This window comes from Acanthaster planci, linkage group LG17, assembly GCF_054643075.1.
Source record: "Acanthaster planci isolate LZ-2023a linkage group LG17, COTS_SCS, whole genome shotgun sequence".
Lineage (NCBI taxonomy): Eukaryota > Metazoa > Echinodermata > Asteroidea > Valvatida > Acanthasteridae > Acanthaster > Acanthaster planci.
This window is the reverse complement of record NC_141793.1, coordinates 2,321,618-2,348,368: the sequence shown is the minus strand read 5'-3', so window position 1 is coordinate 2,348,368 and position 26,751 is coordinate 2,321,618. Positions and strand designations below refer to the sequence as shown.

The following is a 26,751-nucleotide window of genomic DNA, read 5'->3' as shown; positions in this document are numbered from 1 at the left end:
TATTTCAAATGAACAGATTTGAGTGTTCAGCATCGCACTCTTTGTTCAACTCGCGGGAGCACGAACAGTCTGACAAGAAGAGATTTGTGGATGGAAGGGGGGAGCTCCGAGGGCCATGGCCCACCAAAAGGATCCGACTTTTTTTCAAACGAGATCCAGGCAAATTCTTCAGGGTTTCATTCCAATTTCCTTCCTCCTGAGCTGAGAGCATGGAAAAAAAAAACCCTAAGAACTTAGCCTCACTACTCAGAGAATCCAGAAAAGATTGTATAAAAAACTTCCAAATTCCCCCCCCCCCACAGCAGGAAAACATGTTTAGCCCCTCTGAAAAATTTGATTCTGCATCTGTCTTTGCATGCATGGTAAAGACACACATACAGCGATCGTACATTCCCACAGACGGTGGTCGTGTGTGAATACAAAGTTATTTTTTGGTTTGTTTTTTTTTCACAGGAGTACATCGACCTGAACATACCCTACCAGGAGGGCCAGTATTGTGAGCTGGATTTCGGGAAGTTGTCGATTAACCGCAAGCCGGACACCATCAAGGAGGAAACCGAAACCCCGCAAAAGTCGTCGGACGGCAGGACGACTCAAGATGCGGCGGACGATCACTTTGGTGACCCCACGTATCACAGGGTGCCAAGAGATGGGGAGAAGGACCACACCGAGGGGGCGGCACCCCAAACTGAGGAGGGGGGGAACGAGCCCCCAAGCACTGAAATTCTAGGAGAGGCCAGCCTCATGCATCGATACAGCGCCGGCCCAGGTTCACAGGGTCCCTCCAAACCACAAGGGCAATTGCCAGACAGCTTGCCAGAGGACCCATACAAGGGTGGAACGGACGAACCCCTCCACACCTACACGTCAGTGAAGGGGACACGTCCCGGTTTAAGCTCGGACAATGTTGCGGGCAGTGGCTTTGCACGTGATGCGGGCAAGGGCCAAGTTGATGATCTACCCTCACCCGACGACAATAAACTTCACACCTATGCTTCAATTAAGGGCTCGCGGCCTGACAAATCTGCCCCATCAGATCCCGACAAGGGCCTGGAGGGGAACCACTTGTACTCATCCATCAAGGGGGGCCGGCCCAATGTGACCCTTGACGCGACCCCAAAGGTCGAAGATCGGGATGGCTGCACCGACCCACCGGAAGAAGAGACTTCACTTTTGGGCCGGCCCAAACTGCCAGCGAGAGATTGCCAGTCAATGTCGCTGGGTCGGTTGTCAGACGGGAAGTTGGGGCTCCAGAAGCCCCCGCTTCCAAAACGGGATTTCTCAACTTTGTCATGGTCACCCGAGAAAGAGACATTACTATCGGGGCCAAAATCGAAGGACACTGACCCACGATCGGTCCACGTCTGAACCAGAGTTCAAGCGGAGTGCCCACTCTCACATGTAACACCGACAGTACTGCTGTCACTTGCCACATTGACAATACCGACAGTGACAGGGTCAGCCTGACAAGATGACACAGCCCCGGCAAGGCTGCATGAGCAACAAAGTGACTTTTTTTTTTCGGGCAATGACGAGTGCCAGTGATACAAACACCATTAGAATTCACACCCCTTTTGCCGTCAATTTGAACAATCAACCAATCTGGCATCGTGATAATTAATGAAATGACTGAACAACTCTCGTTGTTTGACAAAGTCCGTGGGTATAATCAGGACTGCAGAAATTTTTCATAAGGTACTTTTCTACGCTCAACGTCTTAAAATGAGTACTTGGCAGACTCCGGTAATGCTTTATTTTTATATTTGGATAGAGAAAAGTTCTATTTTATTTATTTGTAAAACATGTTTTAAGTTGATACTGTACTTTCTGAAATGAGACTGTGACAAGACATAAAACTACCCGGGTAAAAAAAAAAACCCGAAAGCATGGGCAAATTCTATGCAGCGTTGAAACAAGTAGGTTAACAAGATTTCCGGTAGCATCATGGCTACATCTCGCTGAGCATGTGGGGTCCTGAAAAGAACCGGCGGTACTCAACGTTTTGGACAGTGGGCTCTGTCTGTCGTCAGGAGACTGCAGGAGATTGAAATTGTAGAAATTGATTAGCAGAGAATAATCTGCTCAGAAGAATTTTTGAGAGGGTAACCGGCCGTCCCGATGTGTAGATGTTAGGAATTGGCTGGTAGCCATTCAGACCCGCTTTACCTTTTTCAAACAGATAAGTCCGCATGTCAAAAATGTTTCTACTGAGGTATTTTTTGTGCCTGCTATAAATGAAATAATTTAAATGTGAAAATAAATGGCCAATTATGGAGTATTGGTGTGCAGGGTTTTTTTTTCTATTCAGAATAGGAAAATATTAGAATTTTACAAGCACAACCCATGCAGTTGTGGCATGACAGGGAGGATGTAGCAGTTAAAATTAGTGCCAGCAGTTTCATTAGAATCCCTGTGGATCATGGGTTCTGAAAAAATACCTATTCCAAAAAAATTGTGGGGTACAATTTAATATTACAATTTCGTGAAATGTTGGCATTTTCACAAATAAGAGATTTTCTTTTATATGTATTGATTGAAAAGTTTTATTTATTCTTTCCATTTCAGTTTTGGTATGGTTTTTACGTCTTGTTGAAATAATCGTTGCTAAATATTTCATAACGGTAATGCTGTAGCATTGTATCATATTCTAGTAGGTGGTCGCTCAAATGTGGCCCAACATGGATATTTTAAATCTTGCCAGAACATTTTTTCCTATTTCAAAGATACTGATGTTATTAGAACTGGTGCTGTTTTTTCCTTTTGGCTTTGAAAGTTTGATAATCCTGTAATCATTTGGAAGGCGTTGAATGAAATTTGATGTCCTTTTTAATAATCGGATGCCACATTTGTAAAGTTTAATATTTGGTCGAATAGATTTGCCAATGCGGGGTCAGGATCACTTATGCCGAGGTTGGTTACTTCGATCTTTGGGTCACGAATGGTTTGACCGAGGATTCAGATTATCGAGAGCCAAGTGGTACATCATGAGAGCTAAAGGTTTGACCCGGGGTTAAATGGTGTGACCTGGGTTTTGCCCAAAGTCAGATCGATCAACCAAGAGTCAGATATTTGGATGGTTTACCCCAAGCACAAACACCTTGCTTGAAGTTGATTGCCAGAACAGGTTACCAAAATGCCTTGAAATGCTTGTCACCATTTGTCATTTAAGGACACAAATTCACTCCATGGCTCCACATGCCGCCTTCTCCCCACTACCAAGTGCCAGGATGGGCTGCTTTTGTCAGATTTAAAGTCTTCATTGGATAGAATTTGTGTGATCAAAAACACAAGTTAACGTTTCGGTACGCACAGGACTTGCACACTGACTGCACATGCACTGATTAACCCATACTTTCCTCTATCCCACCAGACTGAAGACTGCTACAGTTCGTAGCAAGCAGACCACAATGCTTCCCAACATCTGTACTTCCTGCACAAAATTCTGTGCGAAACGGTTTAATGGTCCATCCATCGTGTCCTGGGGTCATGATGTTTGACCCGGGGGTCACAGACCTGACCTCAAGACATGATTTGAATCAAGCGCTCCATTTTTTCAAAGTGGCAGTGTCATTTGGCATTCAAGCCAATCAAACCCGGTCCCAACTATCACCTTGCCAAAAAATTAGTCACTTCACGAGACATGGTTATTTATCCATGTCTCAGTTTCTGGAAGCTTCCTTTCGGAGTTTTTACACCTGTTCTGAATTTACCTTCAATCCCCTGTAGAGGCTTTGCGTGGTGGCCATCTTGCAGGGCAGTTCTTTTGTTCCACAGGGAAACCTTTTGTGTGCACACCCTGTGGGACAATAGAACCGGCCTTCAAGAAGGCAGCCATGCAAACCCTCTGTATTCACCCAAAGTTGAGTCAAATCAGGGTCAACTTTGCAGCAGACTCCCAAAAAGAAATGAACTCTTGGCGGAACTTGAAATAAATTTCAAAGTCGTATCTTTTGAAACTAGGCCTGTACATATTTTACTCCAGAAAATATTTGTGCAGCTTAAAACAATGCATTCCGTTTTTAGCATACCTAGGTACAAAATTTATATTCAGTTTTTGACTGACAGTAAAACAGTTGGGTCATTAAAACAAAATTTAAAAGATTGCATTTCACTTGAGTAATAATGTGTATCTTTTAAAATGGGTGTCTTATTTTTTCAATCAATTTTTTATACCAATTAGTGAAAATTATGTGCATTCTACACAGTGATGTTTTAGGCGAATATTTTAACCTGAACTACAAAACAGAAATGAAAGTTATATCATGCATTTCCCCTGGCCGAAATACTGATAAATTTTGACGATCACGTTTTTAAGTCTTTTTACAAAAAAAATATACACATGTAAAACACGAGCCGGCAATATGTGCCAAAATAAATAAACTCAAGATATTTCTCAGATCACTATTCACACTTGAAAAAGAAAATACCTGAAGAACTTAAAATTAAAAATCTGGTCAAATGGACTAACAGCCACAGAGGAAACCAGAAACTAAACTGGTAATAAATCATGCTTGTGAAATACTGTACATCAACAAGAACTTTATCCCGGACATAATTTAAACATAAACAGCAGCTTTTTAGGTTCTCATTCGAGCTAGAGGGAAATGTTAGTCGAGCTTTTCCCAACCTAGTGCCCTGCAGATGTAAATATATATCCAGCAATTGTGATCAATCCTCAGAACCACACTGACCACGCCCATGCTCTGACCACACCCATGTGAGATGAAAACGCGCATGAAGCCATCAGGTAAGGTGATTACTGTTTACCTTGCTGACCACACCCAGAAATGCACCTTCATTTGCCTACCAAACCACACACCCTCACAACACAAACACACTAAAAGTTGTGGGCACCTGAACCCACAGCGTTACCACAATACCTAACCACACCCAGCCACACCCATCGGCAGATAAAGCTATGTGCAGAGCCACCAGGCTGACAAGGCAAACACCGCAATCCCGTTGATGATGGCCATCACGTAGCTCGAGTGGAAGGAGTGTCCCGATCGCTTCCTGAAAGAAAAATCAGACGAGACGTTGACTCAAGGCACTGATTCAAGTTCAAGTTAGACGTGAGTCAAACACAGTTTGATTTGAGTCTCAATTACTCGTCGATTTTACCACAATCATTCCAACAAACATGAGGAGAAATGTATCCACGACTTCTTTTCATCCACACATCCACTGCTGGTCAGGCAACACACTTTCACTCGCAGACTATTTTTTCTACTCCAGTCCTCCGAATACAGCAGAAGATGAAATAAAAACAAGAAAACTTGGAGTCAATGTGTAAGATTTGAGGAGGATTCGTCAAGCGTGACATCTTACCTGAACTTCTTGGGAGAGAGGGGGGAAGGAGGAAACTCGCCAGGCCGCAGGGAATCTTGGTAGGTGAGGCTCCAGGAGAAGAGCAAACACGATAACCCAAGGAGGAAGGAGACGAGCAGAGACCACAGAAAACCTGCCACAAAGGATTAACTGCTCGTCAGGGTAAAGCATGGAACAAGTAATGCAGCATTTTAACCCACTAGTGGAAGCATTTAGAATTAATGTTACATAAAGTTAAAAGCAAAGGAAATGAGCTTGCAGAACTACAAACAGATTGCATTATTTCAGTATTTTCTCACCTGATATGCCCGAGAAGAGACTAAAGAAAGACAATGTTCCCATTTCCTCGCTGTTGCCGAGTTCTTCATTGTCCAACAACTCCATGTACCACCTCAAGCACAAAGTGTATCCTGAAATGAATTTAAGATGTAAGTTACAATTTTGGTTACACTTTTTTTTCCCGAGGATTCGTCATTTTCACATACGAAAGACACGACGTACAGAGGTTTGTACCTTCGGTTTTGATCCATTGCACAACCAGAGTTAAGACGATCAGACATGCACACATGACTAGAAACCGGTTTGGTGAGTCGTCATCTTCCGTCAGCCCGTATGGCCAGGAGAACCTAAAACGGTCGCGGTGCGCGAAGTCCGTTGGTATCAGCTCGGCGTAGCCCGACTGCTCTGACGCGGTTGGTGGGCCACCTGCTTCCGGACTCGGAACACATCCCCAGATCTCATGCTCAACGGAGGCTCCCCCCTCAGAGATCCTATCTGATTCAAACGAGCCTCCGATGGTTGTGGTTTCTTCACATTCCTTGTCAAAATTCAGTTTCTGGACGACTGGGTCCTTCTTGTTACGTCTTTTTCTTGGCATTTTCTTTTTGGTGGGACTTCCTTCTTCAGCAGACGCTTCGATGGATTTGTTCCGTTTAAGCGGAGGATATCACCATATAAGTGTGAGGGCGCCACCAAGCGAATCATCTTGGAAATGGTAAGCATGTGTAAAATGAACGATGCCAATTTTCATTATTGTCCCTGTTTTGTGCATCAAATGCTCGATTTTATTCCAACAGAAGAAAGATGTGATTACAAAGACCATATGTTGTCAGTAAATTGGCCCTCTTTTCTTTTTTATGTACTAACAATCGACGGAATGAGGGTGATTTCAGTTGTTGAAGGCCGCCATTTTGTTGCTGTGCATGCATGCATGCTGTATATTTTATATTGTGATTCCACCCCTTGGCTTGGTGATGGTGCAGCACACTATATGTAATTCAAGCCCCATTGGAAACAGTGTAAAATCCACCAAATTCAAGGCCCAGAATCATGCAAGCTGGCATCAATTTTGGATTTTTGCCCTGCCCGACATGCCCGACGTGTGTTGGAGTTTAGGCCTAAATCATTGTCAGATAGTCACAAGGCTATTTTTAAGCCTAGGCCTTTCTTTAATTTCTTTATTTTTCATTGATTTTCTATTGTTTTTAATAACACGTTTTCCATTCCATTTTTCATCACGTTCCTGTATGGGCCCAGTTTTTACAAGCAACAATATCTGTAAAAGTTGAAGGTCAAGAAATAACATTAAAACTTTAGGTCAAAACAGTTTTTTTCAGGTCAAACCTCCACCCTGTCCATGGAAGTGTTGTAATGACAAAGTTAGGGCCTAAGTGTGGAAAGAGTTCCATATACAGATGCCAGAAATTGTTCTCTGCAGTGACCTATTGGCCATCAGAAAGAGAAAACTTGTCCAGAAACGTTCAATTTGGGAGAGAAAATACCAAGTAATTCACTCAGAAAACACTTTTTGCAGACCAGTCTCAGGGTTTGTGCATCTAAGCGGCATCCGTATTTATAAGTATAAGTCAAAACTCCAAATGGAAAAAGTTGGCCGTCATTGTAATGTTTGTTGAAGGGTATGTCCAAAGATTATTCCCAGGTGGCACATTCCATTGGTTCGCTTTCTGATGGTCAGTAAACCACTGTAATGGAATCAAGGGATGTCCGTATTTTGAACGCTTATACCCAAATGCCCATATGTGAAACGGTCCAAATGGAGATCTTCACTGAACATGTAGTGATTACCCTAAACTGTTTCCCTCCCTGTTTGGTTGTTAGGTTAAATTACACAGGTTAGCGCGCTTATTAGGCCTAGCTCTAGTGAGAAATTTTAAAAGTTGCAATTTTTATACGCAGTTGTTTGTCATAGCAGGTATATCCGATTTGAGCGAATTTTGGTGTTTTTCGTGTTTGCAGGATAACAACACCAGCGTCAGTGGAGGGGGTGGGGACTCCCACCCACCCCAGCAGCCTCCTCAAATGTTTGGCAACCGTCCCCCCATGATGATGCCGCCATTTGTGGTAGGTCAATCTGGAACAGAAATTCTGTGAGCTGTGAGTTGTTGAAATTGAAACCGGAGGCAGACTCGATTGCTTGGCGTTATTGTTTGTGTTCCGATGCTGTGAATGTAATCTATGTGAATGACCAGGGTACCAGCTAAAATGTCATGCACTGTGTATATTGCTCTTGAGTGGTTCTCAGCTGAGTTTTGTATAGCTTCGGAATTTTCCAAGCGTTATTTCTGTTTAAACAAAAAAGGCATAAAATTGGTCCGACATATGTGTACGTTTTTTTTCATCTTTTTCCAAACAGCCACCAAACCCTAATATGCCCCCACCTCCGTTCGGCATGCCCCTGCCGGGCCAGTCGGGCAACAACCCTGGCAACCCCGGCATGATGAACCCCCGCCTGCCCCCGCCCAACTTCGGCGGCCCCAATATGCCCCCCATGGGCATGCCCCCAGGCGGCATGCCCCCGGGGTTCCCCGGTGGTATGCCGCCAGGGGGCATGCCCCCCATGAGCATGCCCCCGGGGATGTTTCCCCCGAACATGGGGGCCTTCAACAACAGGATGGGGGTGCCGGGGGGCATGGGCGCACCTGGAACCAACACGGCAAAGGACGACGACACAGACACGCCCAAAGACGGAGGTACGAGAATCGTCTATCAATTTGAAACAATTACGTTTACATATTGCCTAAACCTGTAAATTTTTTTAACCAAGGTATCCCTTTCACCTACCAAAGAACTTTTCCTTCCAGAGGTTCTTGGGCATACCAGGTTATTCTGGTTTAGGTGGAAAAAAGGAAATCACTCTCTGACTTCTTTTGGTAATGAAGGACAGGTTTTCTCAATCTTTCACAGGGTAGTGTGCTTCTATCTTAAAGAAATGTAGAGGGACGTTGATAGAGTTGGGTGGAAACCCCGGAACCCACATTTTGGCTGGAGTACTCGGAGGATCTCTTCTGGTTGGGTTGCACTCTTGTGATGTGAAAACATCAAGCCCCCATTTAAAATAACAGTGGCTGCGATGTACAGTCCTGAATTCATCAAAATCTCCCGTTGCTGGACCATGGAGGAATAGGCCTCATTGGGTTAAAGGGGCTGTGGCATTGCTCTTCTCGTTGAAATAAAAGTCATTGTTGTCTTTTCATCTGCAGAGAATCAGCTGAGTGATGGAGCTACTCAAAAGGTTTGTCTCACTAAAACACTAATTGTCAGAGTTAATTTGCATATTTAAATAGGCTGGCAAAATTCTTAGCGTTAACATCTGATGGTTAAAATGTTTTCAAATAGATGAAAAAAGGTGTTTTATTTTTGTCATTTTCTTATCTGAATGGTCAGTCAACTTCGGCCACCGGCTCCAGTACACCGACAGATGCATCGTCGACACAATCAGCGGCTGGATCAGAGTCTAAGCAAGCCAAGGTATCATCATATATCTGCTGATTATTGTCATATCTATCGTTTGAATGGGCATTGCATGTTTTACAAATCCTTGATTACTGATTCTCGCTATACAGTATCAAAAGTTCCAAATTTGGGGCATAAAGTTTGTCACTCCCCCAAAAATATCCCATGCACCCTAAATTTGATGTCTTTTTGGGATCACAGAAGACCAGCTGGGCCGAGCATAAGGCACCAGACGGAAGGACCTATTACTACAACAGCGTCACCAAACAGTCCTTGTGGGAGAAACCGGACGAGTTGAAGACACCGGCGGAGGTACAGTTGAGCAGTTTGGAAAGATCCGATCATTGGTCAGCGTTTTCCCCTCGAAGCCAAACCTAGACTTTGAATCTTTGGTTGGACTTTCGGTTTGGCCTTGGAGCTCAATCACCCCTGAGAATTTTCTTTGTTCATCTTTGTCATTATTTTTTGTGCTAGGTTTTGGCCATCACACTGGCTTATATATTCACACAGTGTTCTCAGTGTGGTCCGACGGTTGCCAAAAAAAACTTAACAGCGTGCTCAGTTGGAATTCGAACCCATGACTTCCTTTGAACTGTGGTGCAGACATCAATCGCCCGACCACCATTTGCGGGAATGTGGTGGCATGTCCAAATCCAATGCGGCAGTGGGTCATCTGCACTTTTAGTCAACGATAATGATAACGGACGTGAATTTTAAACCAGCTTTTACCCTCACAAAAAATAATGAAAATGGAGTGTGGAGATACACATCGGTGCAGGAGGAAATCCTAGTAACAAATTCACATCCACGACGGCAAGCCAATTAATATCGCTGACTGTTTTTTTTGTCTTTGATGTCAAATTTTTGTCTTAGCTGCTCTTGTCACAGAGTGACTGGAAAGAGTACAAGTCAGACACGGGGAAGGTCTATTACTATAACTCCAAGACCAAGGAGTCCACGTGGACAGTCCCCAAGGAGTTGGAAGAACTCAAAGGTTTGCTACTCAATGAGAAATACATGGTATTTGCTAAAGTGGGATTTGAACCAGAGACCTGTGAAATACAGTTCAGGTACTCTGCCAACTGAGCCATTCGGCCTTGTGCAGTCTAACGTCGCCAAGTCAAGTTCTTGCATTGGCAGAACACCTGTGCCATATTCTCGGCGTCAAAGGTTCGAATCCCACTTTCTCTCATTGTCCTTTCTTCAACTGCAAACATTGATGTATACATGTCAATTTTGTTCTCGGGCATTCTCTCGTTAGATCTTTGTCCTAAATGTCTTTGTCCTTTTTCATTTTCTTCCAGCTATGATTGCTGTGAAGCAGCTCGACAAGGATTCGTAAGTTTGCCACTCCAGTTTTTCCTCATTTTAACAAAGGGAAGTGCTTCAAACCTTCAGAACGTTAGTGCCAGTTGTTAGCCCTCGGTTGTGAGGATATTTTCAGGCCAAGTTTGGGTCTAGACTAAAGTTCCAGATGCTTAACCTTGAGCCTCTTTGAATGAAAAGTTTTGGCCAGGGATTATTTTTTGCCGGATTGAGGAAGATAGAGCCCAGTCACTGTTACTCAACACGTGGCTGTGTATCCAGAGAAAGTTTGAGAATGAAGAACATACATGTGTTTGATTCCAGGACGGGGAACAATTCAGAATATTCCTTGTAAAAATGCCCAAGGTTAGGGACGTAGGACAAATTGATTCATTGGTTGGAACTGACTTTACATTTTTATCCAAAAGATGTGATTTTTTAAGGTGTTGCTTTTTTCTTTTTTTTTTTTGGCAGGGAGCCTGAAAATAACAGTTCGGCAGCATCGGAAGACGATCAGAAGTCCGATTCAGCCACTGAAAAGACTCAAGAAACCACGGCAACGGACACAGCCACCAGCAGCACGGCCACCAGCGTGCCGCCCAACCTGGCGGGGATGCCCCCCAACATGGCCGCCGCTGCCGGTGGCGGCATGCCCCCCAACATGGCCGGCATGCCACCGACCATGGCAGCCGGCGGCGTGCCACCCATGATGGGTATGCCCCCCATGATGGGCATGCAGGGCGGACCCATGCCGGCCATGCCGGGACCCATGATGGGGTTCATGGCCACACAGCAGCAAGGGGCAGCAGCCGCGACGGGCAGCGGGAGCGCGGTGGAGACCGCCGAGAACACGCCCAATACAAACGTCACAGAGGATGACGCAGACAGGTGAGTCCTTGTTAAAGGGTGAGCTGCAATCAATGTTTTTGATGACAAACCTGTGAAATGCACCTCTGTGCCTCAGTAAACCTTACTTCAACTTCGATTTTACTATTTCAAAGGGTACTTTGATGCCTTTTTAGTTTTTATGCTAATGAGTATTTCCATATTAATGAGCAAAACTGTGATGTCATCCAGGAAGAAGCCTCCATGTTGCATTGGTTTTTACACAAACAAGTCCTGTGTCTTTATGGTTTTTCCTGAACTAAGTTTTCTCTTTTTTGCTGATTCACTGTTATTTATGTGCATAGCAATAAGAAACCATCAATCCCTCTCTCAGACATGCTCTCAGTTGGTAAATTCTGGGTTGACAATTTGAACAGAAATACCTATGCACTGAACCATGTCTTCCCTAAATGACTTCACAGCAAAGCGCCCTCAGTTTTTGAGGAAAGCATGGATGATTTTGAATGTTTCAAAGTGTGGATTTTTCAGTGCATTTAACCAAATAGGAGAGTGTTAGATTTTTCATACATTGACGAAGAGTACAAAGATGCAGAAATATTGTGTTGAAGAAAAATTCATCGCAGCTACACTTTAAGAAGTTATGCCCTGGTCCAAGGAATCACTGCTGAAAAAACAAAAACAGGACAACTGAAAAAAAAAAAAGGACAAGGGTGTGAGCTGGTAAATGGATTCTTTTGACCTCGACTGCTGGGCTGTGGTATGCCCTGAATGGAGGGCTCTGTCCAGCAGTAGGCCCCATTGAACCAGCAGCTGCCTGGTGAATAGACTGTATGCGTGGTATGCACTAATCCTCACACAACGGTGCGGTAGTAGCAGTCCTCCGTAGCGAAGGGGTTAAGTGAGTGCTTGGTATTAACCCCTTGACGACGGGAATTTCTTCCCGAAAGCCGACTCCAAGAATTCCTGCCTCGCTTGGCCACGAAGGCCACCTGCCAAACTGCAGATTCTCGGTTTGTGGCCCTGCGTGCTCTGCACGCTTTGAATTAGACAGTGAAAAGGCTGATTGTTCGGTGGCATGCAGTTCTACTCAAGCTTCCACATTCCCGTTGCCTCTTTTCAAAGTGGGGACTATTGTGAAGCTGGTGATTTTGATGCAAATTCGGTCTTTTCATTTCTGGGCTACACACAAAGACCAATCGCCACATATAAAAGAGCCAGGGTCTGCCTTCTTTCACCGTGTTCGCTCGAGCGTGGGCCAAGAATAATAGCTGAAAAGCGGGCTGAGGATGTCAATTTTTACGGCGGCTCTATCCGCGTCGCGGCGCGAAGGGGTTAAGTTGCTAAGATGGAAAGGAAGATAGTTTCACTCCGGTCAAAACGAAGAGACCTTAGAATGATGCATCTGCATGCGGAGTCAATGGTACAGCCAGAGTTGAAGCTAACAAAGAACTCCCTGGCTGCTTATATTTTTCCTCAGCTCCAGCGAGTCGAGACCCAACACTCCAGACGTCAAGGAGGTGGTTTATGCCACCAAGGAGGAAGCTAAGGAGGCCTTCAAGGCACTGCTGAAAGACAAGGTACACCGTTAGGGCTGCGATGAATATCTGGAGACCGGATACCCGACCAGAAATTAGTGGATATCCATTTTTTTTCCTTTTTTCAAAGACAAGGTAAATCGTTAGGGCTGCGACAAATATCTGGAGACCGGATACCCGACCAGAAATTAGTGGATATTCGTTTTATATTTAAATCTATATTATTGGTAGTAGTAGTAGTAGTGCCAGGTATATTGCAAATAAACACATAATTCCAAACCACACGATATCGATTATCACAGATTTGTATTTTTCCTGATTTCATTGTTTGTAGGGTGTTCCCTGCAATGCCAACTGGGACACAGCGATGAAGATGATTGTCAACGACCCCAGATATAAGTAAGTTGTAGGGTTTTTTTTTTTGAGCGAGAGGGAGTTCTCAAGTTTGCATTCAACAAATGCCAATGCCAGTCACCAACACTGCTTGAATAAGCCATTTGTGAGTTAAATTTGAATGAAATCTGGTACACTGAGTTATTGCACACAAACGTAACAATTTTAATTCCCCAGACTAAAGACGCTGTTGCTCTACTTTGTGATTCGTGGCAAGCTTTTGCATAGCGACTGCCATCTCTGGAATGGACTGGTTCCTTTGTACCCTTCTTTTCCATTGAGAACAGTGTATTGTTGCAAGGCGTCTCTTATGTGACTAAGCAAAAGCTTGCCCCAAATCACGAGGTATAGCACCAGTGTTTTTAGTATGGAGAATTCAAATTGTTACGTTCTCATGAATTTAAAGAACTCAGAGTACCAGATTTTATTCAGAGGTCACTCGCAAAAGGCTTATTGTGAGTCAACTGAAATGTAGCTCCAGCACGTGGGTCGCATTTGGTCCAAAGGCCTGCTTCTGACCAGAAGGTTTGCTTTCGAAGGTAGAGCTTTCGGATGTTTGTGTTTACTGTTCTTCCCGAAACCAAGAGGGATTTATTAAACAGAAGGAACATACGGACAGATAGTATGAAACGTTGATAGGCCTACAGTCTGCTGAACATTTACTCCTTGTGTTGGTCACGAACTTTGATGGTTTCTTTATTATCTTCCCAGGGCTCTGGCAAAATTGAGTGAGAAGAAACAAGTTTTCAACCAGTACAAAGTGCAACGAAGCAAGGAGGAAAAGGTAAAACAGTAGACTTCTTCGATATCAAACGAAATTTGCCGATTTCCAATTTGAAAATTAGATTCATTCGAACCATCAAAATGTGGCCAGGATCAACTCGAACATCGATACTGTCTCAGACGATTTGGTTCTGTGTTTTTGTGTCTTGGGGGAGAGCTTAAGCGTTGCTTTGCTTGAAGACATTTCCCGAGGAAAACTGCCTCTCTGATTGGGGAATGCTCGCTGTTACAAAAGGAAACCAAGAGAGAAATTAGTTGCTGCATCTGTAAGGTTATTCACAGACCGCCTGATCTTAGTGAGAATTATTGCTCAAACATTGAGAACTGAAGATGTCCCAGGTGCATCGAGGCTTTGCGTGGTGGCCATCTTGCAGGGCAGTTGTTTTGTTCCACAGGGAGACCTTCTTTGTGCTTACCCTGTGGAACAAAAGCACTTGCCTGCAAGATAGCAGCCATGCAAACCCTCAGTTCCCCAGAACCCAAGGCCAGCTGTAATTCTTGACAGATAAGTGAGACTTTAGACATCTTCTAAAATGTTTTTGTCTCCCTGTAGGAGGAGCAGAGACTGAAAGCCAAGAAGGCCAAAGAGGATCTCCAGCAGTTCCTGGAGACCCACCCCAAGATGAACTCCAACGTCCGATACCGGTAGGTCAATTCGGGACCCAGGACAAGGTCCTTTTTTCGCAGTTGACTGTCCCTTTCTTGGATCCTTCAAAACCTGCCGGAGGTTTTGCAGGATTTTGGAAGGTAAAGCCCATCGGTCAGTGGTACTGTTGTTGAAAAAATTTAATCGTTAATCACTGCATACTCGTGCAAATGACACATTTTACTTGATGTTTTGAGTTGTCTAACAGTTGGATCTGTTTTGTAAAATGTAGAAAAGCGGAGATGCTCTTTGAAGAGGAAGAGCTCTGGAAGGCAGTGCCTGACCGCGACCGGCGCGACCTGTACGAAGACGTGGTCTTCTACCTGAGCAAGAAGGAGAAGGAGGAATCCAAGGCGCTGAGGAAGCGGAACATCGAGGCCATGAACGCCATCCTGGACAGCATGCCCAACGTCACCTTCCGCACCACCTGGACCGAGTGCCAGCAGCACCTGATGGAGAACCCGACGTTCGCCGAGGACGAGGAGCTGATGAGTGAGTGTCCTGTGTCCGAAATGGACAGTCAGCTGGGCTAATGCAAAGTCCAAACCAAATATAGCTGTCAAGAGTTGTGGCTATTTACTGTGGCCCACTAATGGTAAAGATTGTCATGGGCAAAGCTTTTGAGAGCTGTGGCTAATTACCATGTTGCGTTGACAGGGAAATCTGAAGTGGCTAGTTTGAGGCTGTGGCTAGCTCCAGCCCATCAAGGGAAGTCTGAACAGGTCATAGCTGTTGAGACCTTTGGCTGTTTACAGTGACACAGCAGCGGCTGAGTCTGAAATGGACTTTGCCTGACTGGCTGACTTGCATGCTTGTGGCTGGCTGCCCAACTGACTGAATGGTTGATTGACAGGTTTACCTAGTTACCGGTTATCAATCTCTAATCATGCAGGTTTTGCATCATAATTGAACACAACCGTGATTTTGGGCCTGTGACAGTGGAAATTCATATGACTTTGTTGCCCTCTCGTCACAGTCATGGATAAGGAGGACGCTCTGGTCTGCTTCGAGGAGCACATCAGACAGCTGGAGAAGGAGGAAGACGAAGAGCGAGACAGGGAGAAGATGCTGGTCAAGAGAGGATACCGCAAATGCCGGGAGGGATTCTTGGTGAGTTGGGGGTGGGGCTAGGTGGTTGGTAGGAGGATAATGTGAGATGGAGGGAAGATGCGGATCCGTGGTGATGGGGATTCAGGGGATAGGTGGGGCTAGGTGGTTGGTAGGAGGATAATGTGAGATGGAGGGACGATGCGGATCCGTGGTGATGGGGATTCAGGGGATAGGCAGGGCTAGGTGGTTGGTAGGAGGATAATGTGAGATGGAGGGAAGATGCGGATTCCTGATAATGGGGATTCGGGGGATGGGCGGAGCTAAGTTGTTGGTAGGAGGATCATGTCAGATGAAAGGAACACAAAGTTGTTGGGTGGGAGGCAAAGAATGGGCTCGTGAGTCGAGCTTAAGGACGCCAGCCATCTCAGAGGGTATTCCTGGTTTTATAGTGTTAAGGATGGGGGGGCGGGGCTGGAGCAAAGTTGTAGGAGGATGAAGTGAGTGAAGATGCCTTCTTAAAGGGATCAAGTTTTGAAATCGTCTTGCATCTTGGCTTCTCCTCTTCCATCTGCCACCTCTCAGGTTCTCCTGGACGAGCTCCACGAGCGGGGCCAGCTGCACTCCATGTCGCTCTGGATGGACCTCTTCCCTGTCATCAGCTCGGATCCTCGCTTCAACAGCATGCTGGGAAACCCCGGTAGGTTCAGACAGAGAGAGGATGAATTCTTTGCAGAAAACCCCGACTTTAGCTACCCCTTTGCCGAAGCTACGTGCTTTGGAACTTCTTTCGCAGATGCTAGGACCTCATCAGTTCAGGGTTATAGTTCTCATCCTGCTATTTTCTTACAGGTTCCACACCTCTGGATCTCTTCAAATTCTACGTTGAAGACCTGAAATCGCGCTTCCACGATGAGAAGAAAATCATCAAAGACATTCTTAAGGTCTGCCAGAATCCTAACACTCTGTAAACAATTCTTTAAGTAGTTTGGTTACATTCATGAAGGGGTTTCTGTTCAAATTATGACAGTTCCTCTTTGTGACTTTGTCGTCATACTTGCTGATTTTTGTCGTAGGATAAAAATATGACGATTGAGATCAACACAACGTTTGAAGATTTTGCAACCACCATCAGTACTGACAAGCGGGCATCGACGCTGGACGCCGGAAACATCAAGCTGACGTTCAACAGCGTAAGTCATCCATTTTCTCTTCAGAGGAGATAAACATGATGCAAGCTTTCAGGCAATATTTTTTGGAGTTCGGAATATTGTGGGGAAGAGCTGAGCTTTTCCAAAAGTCCAGTTTAGAATGTATCTTGCCTTCTGCCTTTGTGTGTATGAACGGGGTCAACCCACTGCCTCGTGTTGAGGGTTCGCCATCTTTGAACCTTCGCTCTGTTTCGCTCCTCTCCCGTAGCTGATAGAGAAGGCGGAGGCGAGAGAGAAGGAACGACAGAAGGAGGAGGCCCGGAAGCAGCGGAGGAAAGAAGGAGCATTCAAGTCCATGCTCAAGCAGTCGGCCCCGCCGCTGGATGTCGGCTCCAACTGGGACGACGTAAGGCTCCGCAAAACATTTCCTCGTCAGCTTTTCGGAGCAAAGGGCTTTCTATGGCTTTAACTCTCAAGCTGGTCCTTATCAAATTGGCTACTGCTAGGAATAAGTCTATGGGAAGTGACTAGAGCTGCTAGTCAGTGTCTGCCTATAGGGGTGCGTGACGTGTCTAGACGCAGCCTGTTGATTTGGGCAAGGGCTCAGACCGCATCCCAATCTTTTGTCAGAAGCTGCAAAGCCTAGCCCAAATGGTTGGGGCGTGTTCCACAGTAAGCATGCCTCCCCGCGTCCCCTGCTCCAACCCCCGGTCAGTCTGCCCTGCAAGATGGCTACCATGCAAAGCCTCTGTACATTTCTTTTTGTCTTTTGCTGTATAGGTTAGGGACCGGTTTGTCAACGAGTCGGCTTTCGATGGCATCACCGTCGAGTCAGAGAGGATCCGATTGTTCAAGGAGTACATCCAAGCACTTGAGGTAGTCTCTTAACTTACCCCTCTTACTTTTAGCTTTGTTTGAAAAGATCAGCTGGTTTTGGATGTCCAAAACGTAGAGAACTATCCGGTGATAAAAAATCTGAACAGGTATAGTGGGTAGGCTTGTTACGACCAGTCTAGATGCATGCCGAAAGGCACTTCCGGTGATGACTTTTGGCTTAAACTCTCTATCCTGCTGTACACATCGTCTTCTGTGAAATGTTTGTCAGTCTTCATTTACGTTACAGATTTTTACTAAAGATCATTATACCATATCCTAATTCTGAACTGATTCTACATTATCACAGTGGTCACTTTGGCACCAATTGTTCATTAAACGAGGGAGTTTTTAGATGAAATAATGCAATCCTTTTGTTTGGATAAAAGTGACTCTATGTTTTCTGCATCTCTAGGAAATTGGATTTCCTCGTGTCTTTTTTGCTAAAGTTCCGATCTCCGTATCTTTTTTTTCCCTCCTAGGAAGCTTGCGCCCACCACCATTCCAAGGCCAGCTCCCGGAAACATTCCAAGCAGAAGAAGAAGCACAGAAGCCGCCGTTCCAGATCACGCTCGGTAAGCACCTGCCATCCCCGAGCTCGTTTTTGTCCGACCCTCCCAAACAAATCATGCCTTTGTCCCCGCCGAATGCTGCCCAGAAAGTAAAAAAAAAAAAATAGGAACGCTTTACCGAGAACTTTGACCATTTGAATTGGGAACTAGGTCCCTTTCCTTTCCAAGAGCTCCCTTGGCAATGTCTTGGGTTGCCGCATGAGGGTACTGGACGACGACATCACCCTTTTTCTTGAAAGCGGTCGGTCAAAATTCAGATTAGTAGTATAGCACCAACAAATGTACAGTTGGTAGATTCCAATAACTGTCGCATTTTAATAAGTGGCTTGACTCTCATTGAATGTCTGCCTCTAATCACGCCGAATCCACCAATCTCAGGAGCTATTTCCAGACACTCCAGGGGTTGATTGTGAAGCCCCTGCTCACCGACGGCTTCAGAAGATTCGATTAGATTCCAGGCCGAAAATGTCAGTACAGGTTATGGTCTTAAGAAGTCCATAAGCCTTGAGCTATTGAAGTAAAATCAATCAGGAGATGTGACTTTTAGGACAAATCTTCACAAAGTTAAAGGGGTTTAAAGGTCAGCTTTGGTTCTCGCGTAGATGTCCGAGTCGGACGACGACCGCAGCAGGCGGCGCTCCAAGAAGAAGAAACGGTCACGCTCAGCGTCCCCATCGGAGTCCTCGGAGGAGTCGGACATCAGCAGCAAGCGCTCCACCTCCAAGAAGCACAAGAAGAAGGTCAAGAAAAGCAAGCGCAGACGCTCGGTGAGTCATCGCCCGTCGGACTCAAAAGGGCTCAGTCCACATTCTCAACCCGGCTCGGTTGTATACAAAAGTGAAGTTTATGCAAACATCAAAGAATGACGCAAAATTTGAAAAATCAAACAATAAACATCATTTACAGAAATGTAATGAAGTGACTTTTCGTAAACAAGTTCACACATAGGTGTCTTGTCTTCACTCCTTTTTTACGCACCTGTTGTGTCTGTGTTTAAAGACCACGTTATCTTCAGTTGACAAGTTTATGCATAGCATTATCAGTTTCATGGCTTTTGATCACAAAGTACTCATGACGCGATGAAAGAAGAGAATTTGCCAAGTTGAAGAAAATACAGTCAGTCAATCATTCAGTTCATCCATAAGCACCAAATTGGTGCCAGTCAGTCGGTGATTTAATTTCAGATCGTAAGTGTGAAACCGAAGTTGTAAGATAACGCGAGCAGTGATGCCGTGTGACTTTGATGGAGAATATTCTTGTCCATACTTCTTGAATTCCAAAGCCTTCAACAGGATCAGAATCGGACGTCAAAGAAGTCGCCCATCAGCCTTCACAGCCCGCCGCCCCCCAGCCTCGCAAGCAGGCTCCGCCCCCTGCACCAGTTGAGACGCCGAAAAAAGAAAAGGTATAAAAGAAGTTGTTTTCCGACAGGTTTCCCCAAGAATTGTCCCCCGCCAAACTCTGTGATGCCCCAATGAACTGCTAAGGGCATCCACATAATTCCAATTATATTTTCTACTGATCTTTACTCGTAAACTTCTTGGTAAGTTGATCACGGTTACCCTTTGAGTGTGTTACATCGAGCTTCCCTGCTTGGTTGACCTGTTACTTTTGTCCATAGCGTCCAATTAGGGATTTGGGGGGCAAGATTACTGTCTCCAGAGGCTGTTAGAGATTGAGAAACCTCATCTGAAGGTTGTCCATCTCGTTAGGGATGCATGAAGTAACCAGATTTTCCCCCTAAACTTGGAACGAAACCTTTAAGTTGAAACAAAATCTAAACCACTTGCCTCTGGGGTTCCTGATACTGGGGGTGCTTGCTCGAAATTCCACCCGGCAGGAAGTGGTTAATGATCTTTTGACCAGCAAATGACATGGTTTCTGGTTAGTTTTTCAACGTTAGATTTTTTCCTACCCAAAGGTTTTAAGTTTTAGACATTTTACGTTCCTTATGTTAACCTTAGTGCATTGCTGCTTCTGATTGATGAGTTTCACATGAATATTCATGTATTTATCTTTGATATACAGTAAACTCCGACTAAGTTGGCGTCGCGTAATTCGTCATATCGTCTAAGTCGGCCTTTTGACAAAAGTCCTTATCGTCTGTCATGCATTTCCATTGAAAATTTCATTTCTAAGTCGGCATTTATAAGTCGTCATTTCGTATAAGTCGACATGTTTTTCTCGGCCCCTTTTCCACAAAACCACAAAATTCCTTTGTGTAAGTTGGCATTAAAAAAATCGCACTTCGGTATCAGTTTCCTTCGCTGCAGTTGCCAAGAAGTGTCAAGTGACAAGTCCCACACTGCTTGACAGATGTCTGTTTATTAGCGGCACTGGCCGTGGTTGATAATCGGCCAGCATGAGTACATCAATACCAGTAACCCCTCTAGTGTTACATGCATGCGCTCTGTCCGTTGTGGGGGTCGCCTTATTGCACATAGCCTAGTTCCCTGCCAAAAGATTCCCGGACAACCCTTGATAATGATTCGTCGGGTATTCAGAATTATCGGGTCTGGTATCCAGACTATATGGAACGAACTATAACCAATACGCGTGTGTGGATGAATGTATGTTTTCTGTACCGTAACTGTATCATGTACATACGTACTGTACTGTTGAGTTGTGATGTAATATGCAAGTGGCTTGCCGTCCTTGCTTCATCCTTAGGGGCACATGGTCAATTATCGAATTTGCAGCCTTTGAGGAGAATAATCGAGAACGAATTTGCTGGGATCGACCATGGAGGTTGAACTAAACCAGGGTAAATCAAAGCCATTGAATTAGTGCAAGGAATGATAATGTACATAGGCAATACATGTGTACGTGTAAGTTTGCAAATGACGACTTTCAGCACAAGCCGACATTCGCGTAAGTCATCATAATTTTTTGAGTCCCGAGTGTGCCGAATTAACCGGAGTTTACTGTACATGTCATATTCAGATGAATATTTATATAACTGTGCACGCTTGACGTCCCACGCCCCCCCCCCACAGACTGGCTGGGACACATCGGAGAGCGACCTGAGCGAAGGGGAGCTTGAGCAGCAGCGGCGAGCTCTGCTGAAGCAACTCGCCGAGAACCACTGAGAAATGACTCGCTGCATCAAAGGTTCTAAGGTCGTGCATATTCAATGAGGTGAGGGGTCACCAGCAATTTTGTGAGTACTTCAATCAGTTCGTACCTGTTGGTATTGCCATCAGCATTGGGCGACCGAGGCTAACTTCCAACAGAGGTTAAAGTTTGTGCCCTTAGGTCAAAGGTCAAGGTTAACTGTAATGCGAGCCCGTGCAGAAATAAAGCGAGACTTGATTTTTAAGAAAGGAGTGGTAGTGACTGCGGCCATTTCCCATAGATGTATGTGTTAATCCTGGCCCTAGCAACTTGAGTAAAGACACTGCCATGGCTAAGGCTGTGCCGTGACCTCTGAACTGTCTTACAGATGTAAATAGTCATTATGTTAATAGGAATGACCAAGGGACCGACGGTCATAGTAGCAGGACCAGTGCACAGAAAACGTTCATGCTCTGTGTGACTCTTTTTCAAATTTTCCTTTTCCGACAAACTCACTCCAGTCAACGGAAGTTTTCTCTTTACTGTAAAGCGTCCATTGCATTTCTATGGAGATACGTTTGGTGTGAAAATGTGTACTTTGTAATGTTCTTAAAATTTGAATCAAGCCGATCGACCGTCTTGCACTTCATGCAGCAGATTTTAAGTGACTTTGATTTAAAAGAATCATTCAGGTCACACAGGTCTGCCCTGTCCTCCCCAGCCATGCTTGAAATAATCAAAGACGACACTGCGCAATTTCATTAATCTTGTCCCAGACGATAAAGCTCAGCATGAGTACATTTCTGTCTTTGAAGTAGTGCTTAATGAAAGGGCCTGGACGGTCCAGTGTTGTAGTTGAGACCACTTAAGACCTTCACAAGACCAACACAAGACCTCCAGTCTCGATTCAAGTCACAAGCTGTTCAAATGAACTCCAACAAAAGCATTCCCTTGTCATTGTTTACCCTGTTACTTGTGACTTGTCTTTTGTGTGGTCTTGTGTCTTGTCTTGTGTCTGGTCTTGTGTCTGGTTTTGTGTCTGATCTTGTGATGGTCTTGTGTCTGATCTTGTGTCTGGTCTTTTGTCTGGTCTTGTGTCAAGTTTTGTGTGTGGTCTTGTGTCTGGTCTTGTGCGTGGTCTTGTGTCTGGTCTTGTGTCTGGTTTTGTGTCTGATCTTGTGATGGTCTTGTGTCTGGTCTTGTGTCTGGTCTTGTGACTGGTCTTGTGTCTGGTCTTGTGTCTGGTTTTGTGTCTGATCTTGTGATGGTCTTGTGTCTGGTCTTGTGTCTGGTCTTGTGACTGGTCTGGTGTGTGGTCTTGTGTGTGGTCTTGTGTCTGGTCTTGTGTCTGGTCTTGTGTCTGGTCTTGTGTCTGGTCTGGTGTGAGGTCTTGTGTCTGGTCTTGTGTCTGGTCTTGTGATGGTCTCGACTACAACACTGGGGCAGTCTGCACCACAAATGAACATTTGGTTCAAGTCCTGAAAGACACATAACTTCCCTTTAAAATGTGAAGCAAACTACCTGAATAGTAAATGCATTTGAGAGGAAACCTATGTTCGGTTTTTCTTCGCTTCACCCCAATAGAGATTGTTTTTTTTCTGTTTTTCAACATTTTTTGTCGATGAAAAGTGTTGGAATTCGACGCCGGGGAAATCCCACAAGCCTCATGATGCAGAGAAAACCAAACACCATTCTCCATTCATATCAGCCCTTGTCTGTTTTCATACATCAATTTGTATTCCAAGCCGACAAATATTAGCCTTCGATGTTGGAATGCACATTTTGTCATATTGTCTGAAGCAGCGTGTGAAGAGGGCTGGAGCACGCACTCTTGACAACCGACGTGTCCATGACCGAGCAAGCACGATGCGGCCATTCATGAATACACAGCCGCGGGTGAACTCATCGCTGGCTATTTAAGGGATCCACGCTGCCAGTTCTCGGTACAAAGTTTACCAGGCTTTTCCCAACAAACGAGGGCATTGTTGCTGTTACGTCAGACTGTGTGGCTGGGTTTGTGTGGGGGGGGGATTCTGTTTGAATTCTCAACCCAAACTTTGCTGAATGAAAATATTTTTCCGGAACTTTACTCACAGGCCTACTGTCTTGAACTGAAAAAGCAATGAATCTATCATCGATGATAACAAAATTTATACAGTGCAGTACACCACATCGCACATCTGCTCATTAATGAGCAAATTTGCAGTAGCATGAATGTAAAAAGGCATCAAAATTGTCTGAAAATGGCACAACAGAAAGCGGAAAGGAGCTTTTCTAAAAACTACATCTGAAGAAAAACACTTGCGTGGGCACCTTAAAAAAAATCCGACAGTACTGCTGACAAATCCACCATTTGCCTTCATTGAGCCTCTCGTGGGTGCCAGTGAATCCCTGGGGGTTGAAGCTGCGCCGGACGATTCATGTTCGCCTAATCAAGGTCAAGAGCTGAGCACACGGCTGGCATTTTCCAGGCTGTGACGTCCTCGAGCGTTAAAATCCCAGCGGTGGATGTGCGCTCGCCAACACCGCACGCGTGACACTGTTTTAAATGGTATCTGTCCTCTTGACGGTCTTACGCGCGCAGCCACAGAGACCTTGCTGACGTGATTAATAACATTTTGGTTGTAATTATCCGAGGAGTGTAGGTTTAGGGGGTTATTACATTTTTCTTTCTGTTTTTACACCATTTTTTTTCTTTATCAATTTGTTGTAGTCGGCTGGGAGGCTGATTTTTAATGAATGATTTCTTGAGATGATTAAACTGTTCGTTGTTCATCGTCTGTTGTGTGCTTTTTGAAGACATCTTCACCACCAGGCAAAACCTCCCCCCCGGGGGGATTTTGAAGGCGTAATCACCGTGTGATTTACCAGACATTTTCTTAATCACAATCGAGTCGAGAAGACGCTGAAAACCTCGTAAGGGGCGGAGCCGGCGAACCGTAAGAGAAGAAGATTCAAAAGTTTGACATCAACAGGAAAGCAACGGATTATGTAGTTCCAATTGCGGGTGGGTGACCCTCCTCAAAGTGCCCACCCAAATTCGTCTCAAAACTGTCTCGGTTTTTTCCAGTCATGTGTAGTCACTTTCATTCACTGTTACATTAGGGTCGTAACCAGATACATGCTGAATGAACATGGTTTTCCTTCCGTTTAGTTATTCGTGCCGTGTAGAATTTTGAAATCCGTAAGTGTAAACCTGCAGACCGTACAAGGAGTAATTTTCGTTTGTATTTTGTAAAGACGTCACAAGCCAGCCGGCTGGATAGTCTTCTCTTAAAATTGAACGACTTGTTCTGTGTAAAGTGACCGAAAATGTGCATTGCGGGATATTTCATGAGTAATAGTTTCCTGATGGCTGATTCCATGTCACATGTGATGATTATAGTGGACCGCACGAAGTCAGAAAATATTGCGGTATCCTTTCCCAGATGCTGTTTGTTTCTCTCAGAAAACTAGCATATATTCCAGGGAATTGGCTTTATGTGAAGACACAGGCTGCCTGGATTCAGTTTATATTTCGAGTTCGGCTTGAGTTTATGCCAAAAGGGCCCGAATAGTAGGCCATTTCTCCAAATCTGGGCCGCGTCTCTGTCGTCGGCTTCAGGCTCCCGTTTCACAATTCAGATCCCTCGAGTCGCCTCTGACCCGGCGCGGCTCTATGTTTTCTCTGCTACAGAAGCGCCAGCTTGTCCACCCTGAGATCGAGGTTGGGTATAGTTTCATGCGACTGCAGCGGTGTCAAACTGATCGCAGAGTGCCGCATGAAGCCCAAACAGACACGAGGCCGAGATTTGGGGGGGTGTAAGGGCCCCATTTTAACGTAAAGTTTTCGATTGTACTTATTCCTGGAAATAAATTTGGTACATGAAGTTAAATATTTGTCCTGCCGCATTTATTATTTCTTCTTTTTCTTTGGGTCTGTTTTGGGGCGATGGGACTGTTTATCCACAAGAAAACCTTTTCCGAAAGTAACAGCTGAGAGGGATACCTTTTTCAGTTTCAGATGCAAGTTTTAATAATCAATTTAACTCCACAAAAGCGCAGTAAAGTTTAGTAACACAATTTTGATCAATTCCGTTCACCTTGTTTCTGCAGTTTTCAAAAAAGACATTTTTTACGGTATTATAATATACGAACAGTAAACTTCTGGTCCAACTTTTCGTCACACAAGTTCTAAAAGATGAACTGGACTGACGGAAGAACAGCAATTGTTGTATGATATACATAATGTCACCAAACGATGTGTAGGGACTCGTTTCTGGCGCTCAAAAATAGGTTATCGAGAAAAGTCCTAACAAATTAACCGGAAACGGGCGTTCACCCTCCTCATCCCAAGTCCTCGAGGTGTTCCAGTATACTTTCCGAATATGGCAATGTTTGCCTCAGATTACTTGAACCAGACAACGTAAAGCAGGGGCGGATCCAGGAATTTTCGGCGGGGGGTTCGGGTGGAATATTCTTTTTTTTTATGTCTCTTTGCAAACAAGCGGAGACGATGATGAAACAATATACATGGCATATATTGTTTACAGTGGAATCGGTGTGCTTACTTTCGTTAATTTCAATTGCTTTCCCACTTTTACCTCATTGGTTTTGTCTCAGAGCAGGGGGGTTGCGTTCGACCCAGCCCACACCCACTCATACCCACTCCGAATCAAGGAAAAACAAACCACAGAAAACAAAAACACAGCCAGCAAGAACCTCGACTTGTAACTACTTCAAATTGCACTTGCGTGTCCCGGTTAAGCCACAGTCGCTTTGTTTTTACTTCGAGAATGGAAAAAGTTGAACGGAATTAACTGGATAACAGCGAAAGTTCAACTTTGTTGATCGTTTCTGTTCACTGTTTATAAAACTGCCATTCGATAGTGTGTTCTAAATGGTTGGCGAAGACCACAATTCGTATGTGCAGAAATACCCTTGTAGTCTGTTTAAACGGCATCGTCTAACCTTTCAAAGTTTGGTAGAGTTATTGAATCAATATTTGTTCAGTTTTTTAAAGACCTCATTACTTTAGATATCCAAATGGAACATTTTCTCCTGAAGAGGATAAGACACGCAAAAAAAGTTACCTTTTTTGGAAAAAAAAGAAGTTTAAACACAATCAAATTATTTTGTTTGACGGGCACTCGATGATTAAACAAGGCCTCAGTACGTCGCCCACGCTGCTCCTGGATTTTCTGTGGAGATGATGAAGAGACAACATCAGTCAAGCAAATCTGGCTTTTTAACGGAGAGTAGCCTGTTGTTTTGTTGAGGGGTGAACATGAATGCAGAGAGGGAGGGCTTTGTAAGTGTTCAAATAACCTACAGGCTGTCATTCTACAATGTAAGTTGTGATTGAGGAGAAAATTTCTGCGTAGTGAGATTCCAATACGAATCATAATTTATGCATGCTGCTGTTTACCTTGTCTCCGGGCTATAGGCAGAATAATTTGTCATTTTTTATCGTCAACTCTTACCGC

General features: G+C 44.6%; 3 protein-coding genes across 3 annotated transcripts in view; 2 read left to right on the top strand and 1 right to left on the bottom strand.

Annotated features, from left to right (window-relative positions):
• LOC110982549 (vascular endothelial growth factor receptor 1-like) overlaps positions 1-4,106 on the top strand; it is a 39,853-nt gene extending 35,747 nt beyond the window's left edge. Inside the window, exon 23 of the mRNA XM_022241028.2 lies at positions 454-4,106. Within this exon, the coding sequence (XP_022096720.2) occupies positions 454-1,368 (915 nt within the window). The 3' untranslated portion in view covers positions 1,369-4,106. The remainder of the gene's footprint in view (positions 1-453) is intronic.
• On the bottom strand, positions 3,930-6,286 carry LOC110982550 (uncharacterized). The gene is made up of 4 exons (XM_022241030.2): positions 5,842-6,286; positions 5,628-5,738; positions 5,329-5,461; positions 3,930-5,013 (listed from the first exon to the last, which is right to left on the bottom strand). Exons 1-4 carry the CDS (start codon positions 6,203-6,205, stop codon positions 4,917-4,919), a joined length of 705 nt encoding a protein of 234 aa, XP_022096722.2. The 5' UTR covers positions 6,206-6,286; the 3' UTR covers positions 3,930-4,916.
• Positions 6,287-6,298: 12 nt separating this feature from the next.
• On the top strand, positions 6,299-25,161 carry LOC110982551 (pre-mRNA-processing factor 40 homolog B-like). The gene is made up of 24 exons (XM_022241031.2): positions 6,299-6,322; positions 7,585-7,689; positions 7,982-8,318; positions 8,829-8,860; positions 9,013-9,096; positions 9,283-9,393; positions 9,955-10,075; positions 10,386-10,419; positions 10,861-11,274; positions 12,710-12,809; positions 13,102-13,166; positions 13,872-13,944; positions 14,497-14,588; positions 14,822-15,081; positions 15,566-15,699; positions 16,222-16,336; positions 16,489-16,580; positions 16,713-16,829; positions 17,056-17,193; positions 17,568-17,663; positions 18,143-18,235; positions 18,835-18,999; positions 19,515-19,637; positions 21,229-25,161. The coding sequence occupies exons 1-24, from the start codon at positions 6,320-6,322 to the stop codon at positions 21,319-21,321; spliced, it is 2,997 nt and encodes a 998-aa protein (XP_022096723.2). The 5' UTR covers positions 6,299-6,319; the 3' UTR covers positions 21,322-25,161.
• The last annotated feature ends 1,590 nt before the right edge of the window (positions 25,162-26,751 follow it).

Excerpts from the sequence above, each read along its gene's own strand:
- LOC110982550 (XM_022241030.2), bottom strand. The coding sequence starts at position 6,205 with ATGCCAAGAAAAAGACGTAACAAGAAGGACCCAGTCGTCCAGAAACTG. Across the intron at positions 5,739-5,841 it reads GCAATGGATCAAAACCGAAG|GATACACTTTGTGCTTGAGG; the intron begins GTACAAACCTCT and ends AATTCATTTCAG. Across the intron at positions 5,014-5,328 it reads CTCTCTCCCAAGAAGTTCAG|GAAGCGATCGGGACACTCCT; the intron begins GTAAGATGTCAC and ends TTTTTCTTTCAG.
- LOC110982551 (XM_022241031.2), top strand. Across the intron at positions 13,167-13,871 it reads GTCAACGACCCCAGATATAA|GGCTCTGGCAAAATTGAGTG; the intron begins GTAAGTTGTAGG and ends TTATCTTCCCAG. Across the intron at positions 17,664-18,142 it reads AGTACATCCAAGCACTTGAG|GAAGCTTGCGCCCACCACCA; the intron begins GTAGTCTCTTAA and ends TTTCCCTCCTAG.